Here is a 13,023-nt window from a genome sequence, read left to right as displayed (position 1 = left end):
GAAACTAATAAAATATCAAAGAACTCATTCCAAACAATATACCAAAAGACACAAATTAATGATTAATCCAAACCATATCACCCATGGGTTAATGCCTTACATTCCTTATTCATTTCCAATGGGAAATATGACCCGATATTATCAAAGTGACCTGGAAAAAAAACCAACACAATCAGAAAGTGTCGAATGAAGAGATGGTCATGCAGAAATACCCCAACTTGTAAATAACAAGGATGTGACTCAAAACATCCCATGCCTTCTGCTTAATGATCAGTTCAGAGGGCAAAGAATGCCCATGCAATTTCTCCACAAATAGCATTTTCTGATTGAAACCATTACTTTAGTTTTAAGCAAAGAACTTAAAATATTTGTACAAAGATGTGTTTATTCATTCATGTTGTGCCCCAATGCAATCACTTACAGCAAGCCCCAAAGAAATTTGACTTTGTTAAATGGCATGAGGGAGGAAAACAGCAGATGGTGTTGAAATGTTGTGCTTTTGGCATTTGAATGGTAAACAAAAAAGACACAATGAACAGTAAAAAGGTTAAAATGTCATGTCAGTTAAGTATGGGTTTCATTGTACAAAAAGAAAATACTGAAGTTATAGATCTTGATTGATGGTATAGCAGCTGAATTCTAAAGAAGTGCTCCGTTTTGTTCCCAATCACAGCTTTGACAACATGTGTTTGGCACACGCCTCCCATGAAGTCCAACATTTTCATATTTGATAGGCGCCAAAGAAACAATGACATTTTGAATGTTTGGAACTTTTTAGAAGTAGTGTAGTAGGCATTTAGGAGTGGAGCAAGAAAGACGGTCAAAGTGACTGTAACCATTAGCACGTTGTTTGCGAGTGCTGACCAGGATTCTTATGTTTGAAAATAAATATTTTCACTCCGAAAAAAAACAAAAAAACAGCAAATGTGTGTGCGAGTGCATCCTTCGTCCAACAATCTCAGAGGCACTGAGAAATACGGACAAACTTTCAATTGATTGAGGTGCAATCCACAGAATCCAAAGACCCCCTTGACAAACATCCTACGGCGCGGCGTCCGTTCAGCTCGTCGGTGGCTCGGTTGACGATGACGATGGGGCCGCTGGGGCAAAAAAAGTTCAAAACGGCTCACTCGTAGCCATCTATTCTTCTTTCTCTCGCATTGTCATTTAGTTTTCAATTTGTTCTTTAAGCCACATAGTTATACTGGTTGGGATTCTCTTTGTCACGTTCCATATAGTCCCTGTCAATGAGGGACTCTATCCTCTTCTTCAGGTCAGCGGGCTGCAGAGAGAAACACATATCAATCTACAATACAGCTATTACAGAAACGACCACAAGTTGACAAAATTTCAGTAAACATGCAAGAGTGGTTAAGTTTGCTTCCTGAAAAGAAAAAGCATCAATCACCTTGACAGGGAACTTGAGCTGGTTGTACACTTCGGACATGAGAAGATTGTGGCTCAGTGTCTTTCTCATCTTCATGATGCGTACGATAGCAGCGTCAATCTGGTACTGCCGATCCTGGAATACCCTTTCCGTAGTACTGGCCTGCTCCTCCACCTGGAATGGCGCAAAACAATTGACATTTACTACCCCTTGATGACGCCGCGGGCATTTGAAAGGGTAGCCGTACCGTCTCTTTCATCTGGATCTGGTTGATTTTGATTCTGAACAGCCTGTGTTTGAATTCGTCGTTGCAGGAAAACTTATCGCCGTCTTCCACGTCTTTACTTTTAGGGATTTTGGTAAGGACCCGCGCTTTGCCACACGCCAGGGACTGCAGAGTTCGACGCAGCTCGCTATCCTCTGAAAACAACGTGACGCCTGGATGAGCCGCGATCAACCAAGGGCACGTGACATCGGGCTATACCTATTCCCGTGGCAAGTTTGATCTCCTCCAAAGTGAACTCCTCTCCTTCGTTGAACATCAGTAGCACGAGTGTTTGGAAAAGTGATACCTGCAGCTCCTTCTTTCCCTGGTGTGACACAACAGTTTGTGATTAGATACCCATTAGAAAAACTGAAAACTTGGTCCATTGAATAGGGATGAAGTTCCAACAATAGCATTCACCTCTTTAAATTCTGCTTTTAAGACACAATGGCCAAGTGTTGACTGCCACTGTAACTTTCTGCCACTGTGTTTGCCCAAGTAGAAGGTCTTAAAGATCTCTTGCAGTCGCACTATCTGGACAAATGGTAACAGAGACGTGTCACTGGATATTTGGGGATTTTTCTGATATTTTTTTCCTATTGGAAATGAAATGAATGGAGCCATTGGACAGAAATGAGGATGCGGGAACTTTTTTGCTCACCTCAGGAGGCAGATGCACTTCCATGGGGATGTAAGTGGGCCAGTAACCCATCGTGAGGATATTTACAGTCAATTCAATGTTCCCGGGAATGTTTTGGCACTGCATATACTGAAAGACATACAACATGGCAAGAGATGAGCACAGTTTCACTTAATTAGCTACAGGCCGACCTGTTTGTTGATTCTTACCTGTTTGAATTGCACCATTATATCTTTAGAAAGCTCCATATCTTTGAACATGCCCTCCAGTTTGCTCGTGAACGCGGCTCCACATTCTAAAGGCAATAAATGAAAAATGAAATCTTCATACACAACAATAGAAATGTTTGTCGAATGCCATTAAAAAAGTTTTTAACCATGTTTGAGTTTGGACAACATTGATTTCTCAGCATCCACAGAAGCACTTTTTCCAACCAGTAACCTCTTGGCTAGATCCTTCTTGTAAAATGCCTCAAAAACATCTTTTCCTAAATGGAAAAAAAGTGACTCAGTATCGACCAAATTAGAAAGAAAGATATCACAGAGGTGAAGAAATATTACCATAGATGAATCTGAATATAATCATGATCTTGTCCAGCATCTTTTCCAATTCTTCATCTGTTGCCTCCTTGTTTCCAGCCCGCAGTTTAGAATCCACATGTTTGGCTGTAAATAAAATAGTATTTAGAAACAACAGTCAAAGTTTGAGAAAGAAAGAATTCAAATGATGGAAAACAACCTCCTGACCTATGAGCTCTGCGGGCTTATTTGGTCGCTTATTGATGAAGGTCTCAAAAGCCTCCTTCATAGCATTCACAAACTTCTCATTCTTCATAAAGCACACATCGATGATGTGATCCACCTTGTCTTTGAAGTCCAGTAATTCTTGCACCATTGTTTTGTCCTTTTCTGGGTTAATGACGATTGTGCTTCCGAAAGCCTGCGCGAGAATGAACATATAATTCTGCTTAAAACACTCTCCAGCAGCATAACTTTGAAATACTACAAGTGTACCTTTATGTACTCTATCCACTGTTGCAGGAGCACTTGAACACCACCTCTTACTCGACTGAAGAGCTGATACAAGAGAGACAAATCTTGAATCCTATTTTCGTCCAATAGGTGCGTTAGGCCTGGAAAAACAAGCACGTGTCTCATCTTCAATATTTATAAGAGCGAGTACTATTTTCCCCATTGTAGCGACTGATGAAATACCTTTTTGTAGAGTTGTTGTGAGATGTTCACCCAGCAGCTGCTTCTCCACAGTGGCAATAAGAGGCTTTCTGCAATTGAAAAAGCCCACACTTGAGCCATTTCTTCTTATTTACATTTAAAACAAAACAGCCAAGTAAAGCACTCACTGCGTGCTCTGGTCTAGATATGTGATGACTCTGTCTGCCTCCTCTTCCAAGCGTTTGTTGACGTGATGCAGATACTCTGGTACCTGCGAACAGATCAATCCCAGCCTTTGAGTTTTTATTTTTTTAAATAGAGGCAAGGAAATATAATTGGTGACCACAATTGACCCAAAACAAAGATTGTTGCTTTTCTATTTGAACTGCAGTTGTCATGCACTAAAACCATGGAATAATTATAAATGTTCTTGGTTTCATCAGAAGCTGCTAACATACATTGTAATTGGAGTGTTATAGCAATTGTAGATACAAATCTACAGAGTTAGTCCATATTTTAGGAGCACCACATAGTATATATAAATATGACTATGTTCGTCCAGTTCTCCACCCTGACAAGAATACATAGTCCAAGAGCTTACCTCTCGCTCCTGCATCAGCCTCTGGCCTTCGGCAGCGTACAAGCGATTTGTCTCCTCCAAGAAGCGCTCCTCAAAGGAATCTTGATATATCTATGATGTCAGAGCAATTGCATCAATGTCAGCAATCAACAAAAGTGTACCGGTGTGAACCTCTGAGTACCTCCCGACACCATCCGATTTTGGCTACGAGGCTCATAATAGCGATTATCTCGCTTCAAGGACAAGTATCGCGATTATGTGACCACATTGATATAATGTCACACACAACGTCGCTTTACCTGCAAGTCCGACAGCATATTCAGCAGGCTCCTCAACAGACTCCGGTCTATGGCTTCACCATTGCGCTCCCTCTCGATTAGCAGCAGAATGCCGTCTATGGTTTTGCTCTGCACCTTCCGATCACTGATGATGTAGAACCTGAAGAGCTCCAGACCCATGTCCCTGCACAAGATGAATAGGTTTGTGAGCAAGGACTTCAGGGCAGCTTGATAATAATAATAAAAAAATAAATTTGACTCACCAGATGGACGGCAGCATCGAGTTTTGTAAGACATAAGTGCGGTCCAAAAATAAAAATATACCCCTGATCATAATCTGTGGAGGAAATCAAACTGATTAAAACCAACACAACCTATTTTTTTCATCAAGTGTGTTAGAATGAATTCATGGCACCCAAATACATTGACAAGTACCATTTGCCTGCAGTGATCCTGCCAGCACTTGTCTATTTTCTTCAAGAAGAGCACACTGTCCAGCACGCCCGTGAAAATAGCATTAAGGCAAAGGTTACTAAATGACACGAATGCTTCTGTATTATGAATGAAAAAGGATATTCTCTGAATTGATCAATCTGGGCCTTGATGTGATCTTCGCAAACAGCCCTCAGCTGTTTGTAAAGCTTGGCAGAAATCTTGTGGGAGCACAGGTTCTCAACGGCCTGAAGGTGCGAAAAAAATGCAAAGTCAGGCAAAGGAAAACGACAACAAGGAGCAAAAAAAAAAAAAAAGGTGGGGTAAAGAAAGCCAGAGCTGGCTATCTTTGTCTTTACTTTTTACCTGATAGAGCTCCTCTAGATTGTACTTAATGGAAGTGCTGTTTTGGATGGCTTCCACTGCCTCTTTCAGCTTCTGCCACGTCTCCTGTGTGTAGTTTTCCGGCAACTTGGGTTTTTCTGCGTGCGGAACACCATCAACATTCATACAGTTTCATAAAGGAAGCAACAGGTTGCTACAGAAAAACGACTTTACGAGAATATTGCAAATAACGCAGCGTTGCTATATATATATTGACAGAATTGTCACACTGAAACATACTCTGAGCAAAACAAACATTAAGGACAATATTTGAAATCAAAAGGGTTTGCACATTCTAGGTGCAATTCTAAATCAGTAGTCATCATTTCCACTTAATAGTTTTATATTTAGGCTTAGTTCAGTGCATCATTAATGAGCACTTTGATTGCAATGTGTCAACTTGATATTGACAGCATCGTAAAAAAGAACTTGTCACGTGACTCGGGTCGAGGGTACCTCTGAAATTCTTGATGACGAGCTTCTTGGCGGCCCCGGGCTTGCTGTTGGAGAAGGTCCCGGTTTTGCTGAGTCCGTTGGCATGGTGGCCCCCCACGCCGACGGACAGGAGCACGCCTTTGGTTTTGTTGTGTGAGCAAGAAGCCGAAGAAGCAGCGGCAGCCTCCTCGGCCATTTTCACATCCAGTCCGATGAAGTCCACCGAGTCCTCGAAACGCAACTTCTTCTGGATGTGCACCGGCGACGAGGAGGCTGGCGACGGGCAAGTGAGGATCTTGGGGGGCGAAGGAGAGATGCGGTCGCTGGTCTCTTCCCTCTCAGAGCCGTTTATTTTCCTCTTCTTCGAAGATAGAATGTTTCCGCTGTCGTTTTTGACATCAGTGGACGTTGCTCTTGCCTCCTGGGTTGGCGGTGGGGGCTTAGGGGAAGATAAACCTGTTGGAAACATGAAAGATCTGGGAATACTAATTCTTAGCAGCCAGTCTTCTGATTGGAAACTTCCCAAAAGCTCTTCGGGGAGGAGGATGAGCTCAACGTTGGCGGTTTTCCTTCTTTTATCCCGCGGCGGAGAAAGATGGGACAGTGGAAATGAGTCAAACTAGTGATGAGCTCCACTCGAAGCTGGCCTGCTCGCTTTCTTGTTATTACTGCTGGCATCCAAAAGAAAGATGGTGGCCTACTGCTTCCTCTTCTTGCCTCGCTCGCCTTTAACCGTCTCGCCGATACGTCCAGGGGAAAGCAACCGGCAAGAGGAGACGCTGGACGGAAATCAAACTTCGGAAAGGTATCGCGTTTGGACGCACGTGGATTCGCTTGGGGGAGAAAAAAAAGAAACCACCGGCGAATGCTTAAAGAAACGGCTCTTAAAAACTACTCGGTGACCCCACCGGAAGTACTTTATCCAAAAGTAGTTTTTGCACCAGCGTGTTTTTTTGTATTGAATGTATGTCCACAAGGAGGCGCTATATTATAATTGCGGAGTCAAACTAGTGTCGGAGACAATTGTTTGCAAATAATATTGTTATTAAAATAATTTGAGGTCTTACATTTGTTTTGTTGCATGCAACATTATTTTTATAATGTGTTATCTTTGCACAATTATTATTATTATTATTATTTAATATCAACCAAAGTCCGCCAATGACGACTGACGACACACGTTGGACAACAGTGTCGTAAAAATAACGTAAGTCGAGACACTGCTTTACGGTCGTCTTCATAAATAACGTGGAAGTGCGCTAATTTGCACTATATTGTTTCCACTTTGCATCAAAATACCGCATCTTTCGCTGTGTATATTACATCAGGAATTATATCACACAGTAAAGGCGAAGAACAACGAATAACCACAATGTTCAAAAAGTGAGTGGTCATTATTTTCATCCCGAAGCTAATGCTAATAGACGCAGCTATGACTTGTGCAGGTGTTTTCTTGTTTAATATTAGCACAATCCGTCATAAGCCTTTGTAAAGTCAATGTTATATCAAAGTTCTGCAAATCTCAATGATACAGTGTTCTATTTTTACAATTTCTGTATACATTTGATCGATGTTTATTGGCATAACATGTGATTCCATGTTGTAGATTTGACGACAAGGAGAATGTATCCAACTGTATCCAATTGAAAACTTCAGTGATCAAAGGGATCAAGAGTCAGCTAATAGATCAGTTCCCCGAGATAGAATCATCGCTCAACCACATCATGCCAAAGAAGGACCCTGTCAAAATAGTGCGATGGTGCGGTTTCTCCTATTTTTTCCATCTTGATTTCTGTATATAAATCTCCTAACTCGTTTTTTACCTTTTCAGCCACGAACACATTGAAATTTTGACCGTGAATGGCGAGTTGCTCTTCTTCAGACAACGAGAAGGCCCCTTCTACCCCACCCTCAGACTGTTGCATAAATGTAAAATTTTTAACACCTAACAGGGTTAAACAGTGACATGTTTTTGAAGCTATAAACCGATTCTTCACGGAAGCATATCGATAACCTATATAACATATTGCCATATACTGATATATGGCCACACCCCTCTTTGCTATCAATATGATCAATTCTTAACAAAGATGGAAAACAATTTGATTTGAAGTCCACTATCTAGTTCTATCTTGAGCTCATTTAGAAATGATTTTGTGGTAATAGAGGCTTTCTTACCTCCTCACAGATCCATTTATTCTTCCTCATCAGCAAGTAGACAAAGGGGCCATCAAATTTGTCCTAAGTGGTGCCAACATCATGTGTCCCGGACTGACGTCACCAGGAGCGAAACTCTACCCGGCTGCACTGGACACAGTAGTTGTATCCTTTTTAATCTATTCTTGGATTGGCAGTACTTTGTTTTTTTGTTTTGTTTTTATAATACTTAGGCTTTGAATAGAATGTTTAAGTGACATCTTTAGCAGCATACTTTGTCTTTAACAAGTAATAATAGGCCATCATGGCAGAGGGTAAACAGCACGCGCTGTCCGTTGGCGTTATGAAGATGTCTGCAGAAAGCATGTAAGTGTCCCAATACACAATCCAAGTTTTATATTGACTCACGAAACTGACTGACTTATCTTTTTGCCCACAGAGAAAAAGTCAACAAGGGGATCGGCATTGAGAACATTCATTATCTGAATGACGGCTTGTGGCATATGAAGACCTATAAATGATATACAAGAAATGAAGAAATTCATTTTGCCGTTAAACATAGTGTGCTCCTGATAATGGCTGTTTACGACTCAAAGCTTTGTAACATTTCACCATTGTGTACTAATTCAAGGACATTTTTCCTTTTGACGGCTCATATTCACACTGAACTTGGTTTATTTGAAACAGGATGTTTGCTAAGGATGTGACAATAAAAGACCATACTTGAAATCCTGATTCCTAATATGGGCCTGACAAGAATAGCTATAATACTGTTTAGCAAGATTCTCCAATGAGAACAGTGTTAACTTATTTAACCCAGTTAAAAGGAACTGAATGTTTTAGCTTTTAAAAAAAAAAGCCTTTTTTATCATAGCCAATAGAAATTGGTTATTCTGGGATCACTTCTTGCACATTTTCGAGCATTCCAGGGTTACACATGTCCTGTACATTGTAAATTATTTTCTATTAATTTTAACTTTTAATCATTTTCTGTCTCTTGGTCAACAGTTTCTAGTTATGTTAATTTAATTTTTCCTCAATAGTCATTTGGAATACTAAATGTAATTTTTTTTTAAATGTTATACAAACACGCACCTGTAATTCAGAGCTAGTAAAATGCCCATAAGGGGTGCCACAGCAGTCAAGACTAAATAAAACTGTTTAACAATCATTGACAGGAATTGTGACCCTGTTTCACTTGTTCTTCACGTCAAGTGTAGGATATTCAAAGAGGATTCTATTTTTAATCCATTTACTCATATAGGGATATAAAAAAGAACACAGAAAAAACAAGATGATTATAAAGATCTATATTACAATATCATTTGATATACTGATGCAGCCCAGTTCACATTGTCAAAGCATAGCCCAGCCTGGTTTCCATTCAGAGGACGGTTTGTGTTCATCGCCTGTTTATCTGTGCAACAGGACCGAGGTGCAAAGTGCAAAAAGTACAAAAATGATCAAAACTCAGTTCCCCATGAAAGGAACTAATGCAATTTTTGGAATATAAACTTTTTTTCTTCCATTTTAATCCCTGTGATTTATAGTCCACTGCATTTTGGATGGATTTTTTACAGTCCAACAAGCTGTTTGTCTTTGGTAGTGTTGTCAAAAGTATCGATACTAAAATGTGCTAGACGTCCAACACATTGGAAATAATGTGGTAATAAACTGAATCTCAATATTTAATTTCTTTATCTTCATGTGCAGGATTTTTTGGGTGCATTAATATTGAGTAGAACATTTTAGTATCGTGACAACAGCAGACTTCAGATATGAAACCTCATAAAAACCTGGTGGGTGCGCTTCACAGTCAGGTGCCCCTCATAAACCAGAAATTTAAGTAATTAGATCATCATCATCTCACCAGAGCAACAAATTCCACTGTTCTGAAATTGAACTTTTTATCAACTCCCATGTAAATTTGTTGGTGATGATGCACAAAAGAACTGTTCAAGTGTTTCTCAGCAATATACTGTGGTGAATACAGTATTCACATTGTGGGCTCTTAAAATATCGGGTAACGAGCCCCAGTGCTTTAGGTAAAAAAAAAAAAAAACAATAATAAGTTTTTCCCTGCCAGGTGTAGGAGACAAAGTGGCTTAGTCATTGTCTGATCCTTCCGGCGGGTCAAACATCAACAAGTCCTTGAAATCGTGGCCATACGGACGGAGCCTGTATACTCCGTACATCATAACCTGCATTTGGTTGGGGGTCATGCCGTTGAACGTGACTGCCAAATCCGCACAGCAGCCCTCTATAACATTGTCGGGGTTTTCTTTCATGCTGTCCTTAATCAGTGTGTTCACACTTTTGCTGTTGAACAAGTTCATGCCGCGCGCGTCCTCTCCATTCTCCGCAAAGACGCCCGTGTACTTGAGGCAGACGGCCAACTGCTTTTCTTCACTCAGCTGCCACAACATGTTCCCCTGGATGGGACACTTGTACTTCTCGCCCAGGACGCCCACAAACCTCTTGAGAGCTTCGTAGCTGAGGACGATGCCGCTATCGTACGCCACGTACTCCAGCTCGCCGGACTTCATGGCGTTGCCCACGTAAAAGGGCTCGCCGGAGTCCTTGGCCAGGAGTAAGTACTTCAAGTTCTCGATGATGGCAAAGGTCATAGGCTGCGCCAAAAAGAACCAGCGGATGTCGCCGGCGTTGTCGAAAGCGTGCTTCAGAGCCTTAGCGAACCTCGCCCAGTCGTCGCTCTCGTGCAGGTCGACCGCTTCGAAGGTCTTGGAAACCTCGGACGTGTAAAACACAGATTTGTCGCAGTGTTTGCTCCAGGTTCCCACGGCGGCGGCCCAGTAGGTTAGAATCTTGGGTCGGACCATAATAATGCAATAGACCCGCACTTGATCTCTCAGCTCCTGGGTCCGGGCGTCTGACAGTTGCGTGAGGTTGCCGTTCCGCGCCGCCTGGACGTGGTGGTGCTCGTGACGCTCTTCTGAGTCGGTCTCGGTGCTCGGGTTGAACGTACCCAGGAGTGAGAGAAACAGGCAGAAGACGGCTCCTAGGGCCACCCCCTTGACAAAAGAGCCCCCTTCGGGCAACATCACCAGACTGCATGTGGGAAACAAACAAAACAAAATGAAAATGCAGCTCTTACAGTTTGACAGGTTTGGCAACTTGATAAAAATCTTACAATCACAAGAGGAACAGGGCTTGGTTTTACAATCACTACTCACATTTTCAGGCACAATGCCAAAGTCTGATTTTAGTGGTTTTTCCTGTATTCATAATGGAAATTATGCAAATGAGCACAATAAATAATAGTCGATACTGAGGAAGTCCACAATCAGATTTTTTAATATGGCTATAATGTTGCCACCATGGCTTTGTTCAAATTGGGAAGAAAAAACACTTGAAAGATCCTCAAAATCAGCAAATGTAAAAACATGATCGGGAACATATCATCGCCTGTACAAACGTGGAATGATCTCGCAGTCTTCTTAGCGAGGACAAATAAGCAGCTTAAAGCATTTATCTGCCAAAAGACGCGTCGATCCAAAACTTACAAATGATAGGTCGCAGTAGCAGGAAGGCTAAGGATGGCCGACTGTCACTTCGTTATTGATGTAATGACTAATTAATGCGTCTGGCGAAAGTTCCTCCTGCAGCGAATTGCTTATTTTATTTTCAGTGTATTGCTTCCACTCACACTATTCCAGTTAGGCGAGAATAAAAAAAGTGAAGATCACAGCGTCTATTTACTCATGTCAACTGAGACTATGCTTCTTCTTCGTCTTCGTCTTTGAGGTAGACTCGCCGCCAGTATGACGTTTTGTTGCCTCTCCCTGGTGTTATCCGGTACATACAGTCCCAAACCGCCCCCTTCTTCAGCATATTCGGATACTACTGTGTTCATAAAATATGTATACTCTATTATAACCAAAATATTATTCATCAGGTGACCCTATAACACTTGAATATTATTAGTAGTATACGTTTTGCACGAATACAATTTTTTGGCTCCCTATACGTCTCCCCCAATGCCAATAATTTACCATTCATTCATTTTCTAAACTAATTTATCCTCATTAGGGTCGCGGGGGTGATGGAGCCTATCCCAGCTGACTCCTGGGACACCCTGAATCGGTGGCCAGCTGTACTAATAACAGGTTTTTAGAAAAAAACATACTAACATTATATATTAGTATAGATATTACGGTGGATGTCTATTGCCGTCAATGGCAATGAAACATGAACATTTAATGCCAGCCTTCCCAGTTAAAATGGATTTGATGTCTTTGACAGCTAAGAAAATAATCCAGGAAGGCATTAGATTTTCTGACCTGGACTCAAATGCAAATAGATGTGATGAGGACATCCCTAATTCTTCTTCTTTTTAAAAAAAAATGGACCTATTCACTAAACCACACCTTTGTTGGACGTGGCAGTGATGAACAAAATGATGTGAGATCTCGCAATGACGTCTTTTGGGGATGTCGTGAGTGAACAATGATGTCCTGGAAGACACCCGTCAAGGCGTCGTGCCGCATAAAGCACCGTGGCTTAGCCAGACAGCCGCACGTTATTAGTGAGGACGGGTAAACATTTGTCAGGCCTCTCTGTACAAGCACAGATAGGCGCTAGTGACTTGACAGGTTTCCCCTAAATGGCATCTATGACGCCCAATCCATTAAGGAGAAACACTGGCTCGGATGATAATGTATTGATCACTTGTGATGGATGGAGGCTGTGCGGGTATATATGTCAAGTTCTTTGCCAAGCCACTTGCAATTTTGGGTGCAAGTCGCCATGTTGTCTCTGGCTGTGCTTTACCTTCTTGCTGCAAGATGGACGCATTCACTACCTCTCTATCCTGACTCCAACCTACAGATGCAACCAGGTAAGAACCTAAAAACATGTCTTTTCTGACCGCTTTCAAGTTTAAAAAATAGAATAATTTTTAAAGGCTGACGCTAAGGTGACGCTAATGACCTTTAACTTTTTTGGCCAAGTGTTTTTTGTGTGGAGTGTTATGGTTGTATATTTTTTTTAAACAATAACTTGATTCATGATATGGGCATATTGATAATCCCAAAATATAATAATATGGATTATGTATGTTTTCCCCTGCAGATTACCTCCAAAAATTAGTTTCAGAAGAGGCCTCTTACAATACAGAAGGAGAACAGAGTGAGGTGAATAATCTGTATCCTCTACTGGTACAGCATGATGGGCAAAGAGAAATCTTGACGAAAGGTGCGGTCAAATTTTTATTCATCTACGCCACTCGAATTGCAAAATGAGGCAAACGTAACAATGTGAACTCTTCTGTTTT

At 41.4% G+C, this 13,023-nt stretch overlaps 3 protein-coding genes across 4 annotated transcripts; 1 reads left to right on the top strand and 2 right to left on the bottom strand.

Moving 5' to 3' along the window:
- Window positions 1–417: 417 nt before the first annotated feature.
- On the bottom strand, window positions 418–6,502 carry cul4b (cullin 4B). Its single transcript, XM_077733343.1, has 20 exons — window positions 5,595–6,502; window positions 5,121–5,236; window positions 4,899–5,002; window positions 4,758–4,827; window positions 4,586–4,659; window positions 4,344–4,506; window positions 4,066–4,155; window positions 3,653–3,735; window positions 3,507–3,574; window positions 3,306–3,424; window positions 3,039–3,231; window positions 2,853–2,957; window positions 2,669–2,779; window positions 2,502–2,587; window positions 2,314–2,421; window positions 2,073–2,186; window positions 1,872–1,977; window positions 1,635–1,807; window positions 1,409–1,561; window positions 418–1,282 (listed from the first exon to the last, which is right to left on the bottom strand). The coding sequence occupies exons 1-20, from the start codon at window positions 6,040–6,042 to the stop codon at window positions 1,187–1,189; spliced, it is 2,580 nt and encodes an 859-aa protein (XP_077589469.1). The 5' UTR covers window positions 6,043–6,502; the 3' UTR covers window positions 418–1,186.
- A 255-nt stretch (window positions 6,503–6,757) lies between these two features.
- mcts1 (MCTS1 re-initiation and release factor) lies at window positions 6,758–8,901 on the top strand. The gene is made up of 6 exons (XM_077733349.1): window positions 6,758–6,956; window positions 7,180–7,332; window positions 7,405–7,502; window positions 7,762–7,895; window positions 8,029–8,096; window positions 8,170–8,901. The coding sequence occupies exons 1-6, from the start codon at window positions 6,946–6,948 to the stop codon at window positions 8,249–8,251; spliced, it is 546 nt and encodes a 181-aa protein (XP_077589475.1). The 5' UTR covers window positions 6,758–6,945; the 3' UTR covers window positions 8,252–8,901.
- Window positions 8,902–9,025: 124 nt separating this feature from the next.
- c1galt1c1 (C1GALT1-specific chaperone 1) lies at window positions 9,026–11,533 on the bottom strand. 2 transcript variants are annotated; one of them, XM_077733348.1, is made up of 2 exons: window positions 11,398–11,533; window positions 9,026–10,799 (listed from the first exon to the last, which is right to left on the bottom strand). In XM_077733348.1, the coding sequence occupies exon 2, from the start codon at window positions 10,790–10,792 to the stop codon at window positions 9,836–9,838; it is 957 nt and encodes a 318-aa protein (XP_077589474.1). In that variant the 5' UTR covers window positions 10,793–10,799; window positions 11,398–11,533; the 3' UTR covers window positions 9,026–9,835. The 2 variants fall into 2 exon arrangements, with proteins under 2 accessions (XP_077589474.1, XP_077589473.1); XM_077733347.1 differs by having other exon boundaries at window positions 11,255–11,502.
- Between the last annotated feature and the right edge of the window lie 1,490 nt (window positions 11,534–13,023).

This window comes from Stigmatopora nigra, chromosome 14, assembly GCF_051989575.1.
Source record: "Stigmatopora nigra isolate UIUO_SnigA chromosome 14, RoL_Snig_1.1, whole genome shotgun sequence".
Lineage (NCBI taxonomy): Eukaryota > Metazoa > Chordata > Actinopteri > Syngnathiformes > Syngnathidae > Stigmatopora > Stigmatopora nigra.
The sequence above is the reverse complement of the archived record's forward strand: the minus strand, read 5'-3'. Positions and strand labels throughout refer to the sequence as shown.